The 9,059-nt window shown below is 37.3% G+C and overlaps 1 protein-coding gene across 3 annotated transcripts; it reads right to left on the minus strand.

Annotated features, from left to right (window-relative positions):
• Positions 1-4,374: 4,374 nt before the first annotated feature.
• Positions 4,375-8,320, minus strand: LOC146939283 (senescence-associated carboxylesterase 101-like). Of its 3 annotated transcripts, none has more exons than XM_085753025.1 (4): positions 8,170-8,320; positions 7,712-8,054; positions 5,699-6,220; positions 4,375-5,365 (listed from the first exon to the last, which is right to left on the minus strand). In XM_085753025.1, exons 1-4 carry the CDS (start codon positions 8,184-8,186, stop codon positions 4,541-4,543), a joined length of 1,707 nt encoding a protein of 568 aa, XP_085609151.1. In that variant the 5' UTR covers positions 8,187-8,320; the 3' UTR covers positions 4,375-4,540. The 3 variants fall into 3 exon arrangements, with proteins under 3 accessions (XP_085609151.1, XP_085609150.1, XP_085609149.1); XM_085753024.1 differs by having other exon boundaries at positions 4,375-5,362; positions 5,699-6,241; XM_085753023.1 differs by having other exon boundaries at positions 5,699-6,241.
• Between the last annotated feature and the right edge of the window lie 739 nt (positions 8,321-9,059).

A 9,059-nucleotide genomic window follows, 5' to 3' on the forward strand; every position in this document is an offset into this window, starting at 1 on the left:
AATGCCAAGAGAATTTCCAAGGTAGAATCCAGGTTCTCAAACGATGTTGCATCAAAACATATTATATATGTTCCAAAAGACATGTAATTACTGGTTCGATCTGTAATGAAGAGCCTTGGAAGTGGGTCTTTGTGTAAAACGTGTATGAAGCAAGAATTCAAAATGGAACTGTGTCATATTGCTTGTTGCAATCTCTTATCACCAAACAAGGGGTGAGCCAAATGTGATGCAGATTGGAAGATCCTTTCCTAAAGCAATGTTATGTAATAGTGACATAACCAAGAGAGAAGCAATTGATCCTCCGAGACAATGTCCAGTAAAAATCAACAGAGTCGATTGATTGGTCAAACTAGTAATCTGCATTAAGATTGTTACATACGGGATTGCAGGGAAAGAGAAGCCTAGATACATAGTATGATATGAGTCCGGTATAACACGGAGACAGCGATGCAAGAATTTTTTAAATAGTCATGATAAAATACAGCCTAGATATGCTATCAAAAATAATAAATATGAACATGAATTACATAATGCCAAATACTTGTTAAGAGATGTGCAGAAAACTAGAGCAAGAAAGGAGGATAAGGCAGCAAAATAAGAACATGCGAACTCGGAAATTCAGTAGCAAGAACATCAAAAACAGAATAAATAATGTGAAATAGCTATATATGCAACTCCACAACTAGAGAAACTCTATAGAAAGCCAGAAGAGCTTGGGTGGAAAATTAAGAAAACAGAATTGCTTAATATGTGCAAACTAGAACAATGAAACCAATGCTCCTAATTCAAAAGCATTGGAAGAATCGTCTAAACGTTATAATTGTAAAATCTGAGCTAGATTCTTCATCAACTTTTCAAGAAAAACCCACCCCATCATTTGAAACAATGTCTTCATTATTAGATGAAATAGCAGTTCATGATTAACAAAGGATTTAGAACTTGTGACAAAAGATGCAAGCTCAATTCCACTTCTAAATCTGTAAGAAAAAGTATTATCAGAAATAAAAAGCTAAAATAGAAAGAAAGGAATACTTAAATGGTTGTTGGGTGAAGTTGTTACACTTGTAATAAAATAAAAAGCTAAAATACTGGAACTTGTTACACTTATCATCACATACAGTTTGGATTGTGTCATAGTGAAGTTGTTGGGAAATGAATGTTAATGAGTCCCACATTCTTTGATGTCTCTGACCCTTCGATGATATGTGTCAGAGAGCCCTTTGCGGTGAATCATTGTCGAGTACACCAACTTGTACCCCTTGAATGCCACCCCGGTTGGCGGTGGCAGGCTTATCTTGGCATCAAAGTCCTCCTCGGTGTCCACTAAACTTATCCCGAAGTTCTGGAACTTAGGGTCTGACACCGGCCATGTAAAGTTCATCCCCGTCGGGCTCCTGTATGTAAGGCAACCAGATAAGTCTCCTCCTGCATTATACTTGAGCCTCTTGCCACACTGAGCGTACATTGCAGCCACCAGCCACCCTTCAGGCACCAACACTCTGAATCCCTGACGCGTGACCTCACCCAGGTTAGGACTGACAGTTCCCTGCAGCTGGAAAGGTGTGGCATATGGGAAAGGATTAATGGGAAGCAACAAAACTGGTACCCCTGGCAGTGGCACCCACTTGCACACTATAAAGTGCTTCTCTGCTTTCTCGACGTTTTCCTCCTCAACGAGATAGTTGCCCACCTCAGCAGCGGTCATCTCTTCACTGAACTCCGCCTCAGCCCCCTTGTCTTTCCTAAGCCAGGCTGCTTTTGCCTTGAGCCATTCGATCTCCGCCTGCTTTTCGGCGTAATCATCATGATCCTCCCCCAGATCCACCAAAGCCTTGGACACCTTTCGGATTGTCTTCCTAGACATATCCCTGGTGGTGGTGTGGTACTCAATGCCATCACCAGCAGGGAGCTTTGTCAGCTCCACTTCAAAAGTACCAGCATCATCGAATATTGGCCCCCCAGTATACTCAGCCCCTAACATCCCAGGAATCGGGAAAGCCCCACTTATCGCCTCCGCTACTGCAGCCGAGGAAAATTTGTTCGGCTGATAAAAGTCTCGCATAGTTTTGTCCAGGTCAGCCGGGTCAACCTCGAATGACCTCCTGAGTGCGCGCACTGCGCACCCAGTCTGAAACGCTTGCGCCACAAGCAAGCAGGCAAGATTGATCTTCTCCATATTTTTGTTGAAAAAACCCCATTCTCCTATAGCCCTGTGGCTCACAATGGCAGCTTCTCCTTTGAGAAGCAGTTCATACCTACCTCGAATAGAGGCAAAGCCCGGCAGATTAACCTTCCATTTAAAACCCATCCAAACAGCCGCTTCAGGGACTGGTGGCAGGAACTGATACGTACAAAAAGTAAGTAAATAAAGTGCTGTGGAGAAGTGGTGATAAACGCGATTGTTTGCAACATACTTCCTCAGCGCCAAGCATACAACTTCAACAATAGGTAAAGGTGGGCATTGGGTCGCAGGCACACCTTTGACCCAATCAGAGTAGGCAGAGATATCTGCGTCTGCCCTGTAGTAGACATCTTCGGTGAGCACCACCAGATCAAAATCAAGGCGAGCTCTACTACGTCGCACCCACCCTCCAAGCATCATCAGAACGACAATGCACTCTTGCTGGTTTAGCCCGCGAAGGTCCAGAGCGTTCCTCCCTTCGCTAGGAATCATTGTCGTGAGTCTATCAGCTTTGGGATGTAAATCCTTGTTGTTGCCACATGGCCACGTATTCATACAAGCCAGCTCCTGATATTCCTCTGGCCATGTTTTATCCAGATCAACCTCAACAGTCCCGTCATTCAACACGCCAAGTTTGGTGTTCAACGATCCCCCATTCATGGCCTGTAGTTTGAGGAGGAAGGTAAGCCTCAACATATTGAAGATGAGCGCAACATGGTTGTCGGCCCATTCCCAGCAGTACATCCTCCAGACATTAGTAGACTGTTTAAGAGAGTCTGCAACGATTTGCATGTTGAGAATCCCCTCAGGGGTGAGGAAGTGCTTGTTGATACCGTCGTTAGAGGAAGAGAGCCCTTCAAAGGTTCCTTCAAGTTGGCCTGCTGCAGTCATGGGCTGAGAAATTTTCACCCGGGTGGTTTGAACAGAATGTTGATCATCCACTTTCATGTAACCTGAAAGGAAGGTGTGGAACTTCAGGTTGTCACACTCGGGGAACGATGCCCCAGGGCCGGAGTACTGAGGGAAAAACTTCTTCACGAAAGCATCCATGATATGATATGATTGCTACAAAGAGAGTGAGCTGAGCTGAGAAGGTACTAGGGAAACAGAAGGTTAAGTTAGGAATGAATTAGATGATATGATCATACACGGTTAGGAAAGTGGTCTTTAAATAACACCCTTCACTTAAATCAACCTTGGGATTGTAACGTCTTGTTTAATTCACCCATGGGAAATGGACGGATAAGAAAAGTAAAACGTAATAATCTGGAATATAACATGGCTTCTTATATTCTTCTTGAAATAAATTGTATGAGAATATGGAAAAACAATTTTCAATGGTTATTACTTACTCCTCTGACCCTAGTTATAAAACTACTTTCAAAAAAAAAAAAACTCCTTAAATATAAGACTATCTATAAATTTTTAAATGTATTTATTTCCCTTTTCCAACTATACCCTTACTAATACTACCAATTATCTTGGAATATGAAAAATCAACATTAAATGCATTTGTACAAAAAAGACAATTTAGTAATACTAAAACATATTTTACTATTAGTTGTATGAGATCGTACATTAGCACCAATGAACATTGTTTCGTTAAAAGTTGAGATTCTCAAATGAGGCGAGGAATTAAGTCCAGAGATCGTTGTTTCGATGGAGGAGGATCGGAAGGAAGACTATGGGTCTAACTACCGAGTATGCTTATACTTGATTTGGGGTATTTAGGGATGTCAACCGAGTTGAGGTGTCTAACTACCGCCCTCATGCACAGTTTCAATGATTTTTTGTTAAGAAACAACCATTCATTGCAAATGTACCATATCATTTCATTTGGGAACTAGAAACTATCAACATAGATGTCGAACTTGGTTCGTTAAAAGAGAAGAATCTCAACGAATTGCCAAATCATCGGTATTTTTCCTGATTATCATCGCAATTTGCCTTCGTCTGTGAAAGGATCATCTTCCAAAGATGGTTCAGAGACACAAATACAATTGCACCCTGTCTAATGTGATTGTTTTGCTTGGTGTATAAATGTTTTTATAGTAGGAAATTGAGGAGTACCATGAGTACTAAAATCTTATTGGTATCTGATGATCAACCACAAGACTTCTCAATTGCATTGGTAACATCTTACTTTTTTCAGTTATCTTTTATAGTGCCTATTTATGTTTAACATCCAAACCTTGAAGAAAATCATCATTTACCAATAAGTTTCTACAAACCTTGAAATATTACATAATCATAAGTATTTGGAGGGTTAGCTGCCACTTCTCCCAAATACACAATTTCATTTTAAGGAAATAAAACATATGATACACACACTCTTTATTATTACATAGTTAATACACTTCAGGGGAAATCGTAAGATCCTATAGCATATTGCTTAATCTTGGTATCATCATTCATGAAGTTTGCGAGTGCTGAAGTGTATGAAGATCCCTTAATTTTTTTATACTCATTCCACCAACGAATGTAGCTGCTTCGTGCAAGAAATATCTCAGGGGACACTGCATAATCCTTGAGCAACCCATAAACATACTCCTCAAATTCAAACAATTTCCTTAGTGCCTCGTCTTTCTCTTTGACAACCTTCAACTCTCCGCATAAAAGAAGAGCCTCTTCAACACGTGCCCAAAAGCAAGAATCTATAGTCAAAATAGCTTCCACATTCTTTGTACTTGTACTGTTTATATCACTTGTGCCATTTTTTGACTCTTCCCGTAACCACTCCTCCAACTGTTTGAAGTGAATGGACCTTTCACTATTAAAATAGTCTTTACCACCTTCGCTATAGTATTTTCCAATAGCTAGAGGTTCAACCATTCTCCTGTAAGTAGTCCCTCCGTATAACCAACGGGTACGAAAAGCTGCACCTTCTTTTTGAGGCTTCATCTCAGCTTCTTCAACCATCTTTTCCCAGTACTTAGTGAGCCTTTTATGATACACAACAACATCATGGTCCATTGGTGGGTTCATGTTTTTGTAGCTGTCATAGTACCCTATTTGTTGATTCTTTGTTTTCTTTTTATACCATTCAAGTTGGGCCATATCTACCTTCCTGTTATTCAACTGCTTTGATGGATCAAACAATACCCTCTTCTGCGAGACATATTTTTCTTCTAGTTCCTTTAACTTTGTTTCTAGAGTATTGATATCAATGTTTACCTGTTGCTGCTGACAAGTAAATTTTAAAAATAAGATCATGAAAAATTGGAGTTTACAGGTAGTAGTGCAATTGCACATAAAAACAAAACTTAACTTGACAAATTTAGCCTCTTTTTTTTATAATTCACTGTAATAAGAACATTTAGTTCTCTAGTCCTAATTCCAGAACTTAGTCATGTTTAAAGTTCTTCACCCTTATCAAAAGGGTTGTTCTGTGAGGATTGAACCTTTTCCGTTCCACTTACAAGTTTGGTGTCTGTTGTCAATGGAGAGCCACGCCTGTTCAGTATTAGATGATTGTGATGCTAGTTATTCAAGAAGAAATAGAAAATATTCACCTACCTGCATATGTGGTTTCAATCCTAGTGCCACCAACTGCAAACTAATACCAGTTGCTAGTGAATCTGGATTAGTCAAGTTTTCAGCTTGAGCCGAAAAATCTATGTATGTTGCTTTACGATAAAGATTTTTTACTATATTTCCATAATCAACAGATTCGAGTTCTTGATTTTTATCATGCACTGAGGTCAACACCATGAGAATTTCCAAGATAGCATCCGGGTTTTCAAAAGAAGTTGCATCAGAACACATGATAAATGTTCCAAAAGGCATGTAATTACTGGATCGGTCTGTAATGAAGAGCCTTGGAAGTGGGTCTTTGTGTGACACAACGTGTATGAAGCAAGAATTCCAAATAGAACTACGTGTAATGGCTTGTTGCAATCTCCTATCACCAACAAGGGGTGAACCAAATGTGATGCAGAGTGGACGATTCTTTCCTGAACCAACATTTTGTAATAGTGATATAACAAAGAGAGAAGCAATTGATCCTCCGAGACCATGTCCAGTAACAATCAACGCAGTCTGTGGATTAAAACTATTAACCTGCATTAAGATTGTTACATAAGGGATTCCAGGCAAAAGGAAATATGGCTAGAAAGAGAAGTAGATACATGGTACAATATGGGTACGGTACAATACAGAGATGCAAGAATTTTTCAAATAATCATGGTAAAGTAAGGCCTAGATACGTTATCAAAAATTATAATAAATATAAACATGTATTACATATTGCGAAATATTTATTTATAAAGAGATGTGCAGAAGACTAGAGCAAGAAAGGAAGTTAGGGAAGCAAAATAAAAACACGTGAACTCGGAAACCAAAGCAATGAAGCAGATGCACATAATTCAGCAGCATAAACAACAACAGAAACATAGCAAACAATGAGCAACTCTGCAGATTGACAAAAGAGCTAGAAATGAGCTTAGTCGGAAAATATGAAAGCGGAAATGCATAAAAAGCGCCAACCAGGACAATGAAACAAATGTTTCAAATACAACAGTAATTCAGCAACGGAGGACACACAAAGCAATTAAAGTATAAATGGCCCCAGCATTGTGAGTGATTACAAGCCCTTTCCATTTTCTATGTATCCAGAATTCATAGCTAACAATAAGATGTTGTACAATATTTTTAAATGAAAGTTAGTCCACTATTCTCATAAGTTTAATTCAGGAAAACCCCTTTCCATCACTTTATCAAACACCATTCTTAAAATATAAGGCATATAAATATTTCAAACCATTTTTCACAAGCGAGATTTAAAAAATAAAAAAATAAACCTCTAATAATCTATTATGTGGATCGTCAAATCATTGGTTTACAAATCATGTGAACAAAACAACAGAAACTAGTCCATGTTACATCCCAAACCTTCAAGGTCGTTGTTTCGCTAGAAGGAACTAGATTTACAAAATTAAAACAGCAAGATACCAACAAAAGGGGTCTTTTTTTCAAGGTGATTGTCCCATTTACTTTTTGATTTTGTTTTTTAAACTCAACTTAAAGAAATGTTGTTATTGAAAAAAGCTCAAGGCTCGCTCGCATCAGAAAGAGATAAGGCCTAAAAAGAGTTTATAAAGAGTAACATTCCTTTTACCACAAAATACATTGTTTGTCCAAAAATGGTTTTAGTTGGTGGACAGAGTCTGAAACCATACCCTGTTTGGATAAACAACTTATATTTCAAGTTACTTAATAAGTTATTTTTATAACAAAAGATAAAATAAAGCTATAAGTTGTTTCCATAATTTATCTTGGAGAGCTGATGAAACTAAGTTGAAAACAACTTAAGAACATGTCATAACTCATAAGCAGGCTTCCAAATTTTCCCCAAACATTCTCATAAGTGCTTACGTAAGTAGATAAACTCAAATAAGCCAATACAAACAGCCCCTAAACTCAAATAAATCTCTAGTTTCTCCAGCCAAATAGAAAGGTTTTCTAATTCAGTATAAAATTCAATCACAATCAGAAAAATAATAAAAAAGGACAGGAAGATATTAAATATACCTCAGATTTCAATCTATCGAGCTCCTGTTGATTATCACGAAAGAGTGAAAGTGCAGTCCTGTTAAAAGAGAATATTGGAATTTTCTTTGAACACAGAAACTCAAACTCAAGAAAATTATCCTCCTTAAGTTCAGAAGAAGAAATCAAATCAGCCTGAACATTGGAAGAATCATCTGATGTGGCCTTAAAAGCTAGAATGGTAAAATCAGAACCATGTTCTTTATCAAGTTTCCAAGAAAGTCCAACACCATTTTCATAATTATCAGATGAAATAGTCTTCCATGATTTGCAAAGGATGGTAGAACTTGTTACAAAAGATGCAAGCTCAATTCCACTGCTAAATCTGCAAGAAAAAGTGTTATCACTTATCAGCAATAATAATCATAAGTTAGTTTCATTTATATATGAGATAAATAAAAAGATAAAATAGAAAGAAGGTAATGCATGGTTCTACATACAGTTTAGATTGTGTCATAGTGAAGTTGTTGGGAAATGAAATGATTGAGATGATATGGTTTACTAAAGAGAATGGATGAAATTTTGATTATACAAAGATAGATGAATCAATGAGAATGAACGCATTAAAAAGAAAGAAGAAAGGGTGTTGTTATTAGCAGGCAAAGACGTGAAGTGGAGTCAAGTCAACACAACACTGTACAAAGTCTAGGTGGTTTATATTTGTTTATTACGACCGAAAAAGATGTTTCACAACAACATCCATTCTTTATTAAAAAAATAAAAATAAAAATAAAAACATCCGAGTACAGGGCTAGCAATGAACCGAGCCAACTCGAACAAAATTCGAGACTCGATTCGACATTTGATTCGTTGAACTTGGTTCATGAAGCAAATGAGATCGATTTGAGCTAAAGATTAAGTTTGTTAACTAAATGAGTTGAACTTGAATTATACATAGTTCGGCTCGTTTGGTTATGAATTGATTCGAGCAAACAAATTGAACCTAACAAGCTAAATCGAGCTCCTCGTGAACTTTAATCGATACGAACTTGAGCTTAAAAAATGATTTGTTTCAAACTCAAGTCGACTTTCAAGTCGAACTAATGCTTATCTAGTCGAGCCGATATCAAATAAATTTGATTTGACTCCATTCATTTCCAACCCTAGACCTTATAAATAATGTCTTTTTAGCTATCAACTATGGTATGCTTATGAGATACATTTTTTTATTAACAATTATTTTTACAATTTTTCTAAAAATATATTTTTATGATTAAATTGGATAAACTAATATAGAAAACTAATGTCAAATATACTTTAATCGGACTAACGATAAATTATATTTTTTTTGAGAGAAACGATAAATTATATTTAGTTTCATATTATTGTT

This window comes from Medicago sativa, chromosome 3, assembly GCF_051527215.1.
Source record: "Medicago sativa cultivar Bolivia chromosome 3, Bolivia_mono, whole genome shotgun sequence".
NCBI classification, from domain to species: Eukaryota; Viridiplantae; Streptophyta; class Magnoliopsida; order Fabales; family Fabaceae; genus Medicago; species Medicago sativa.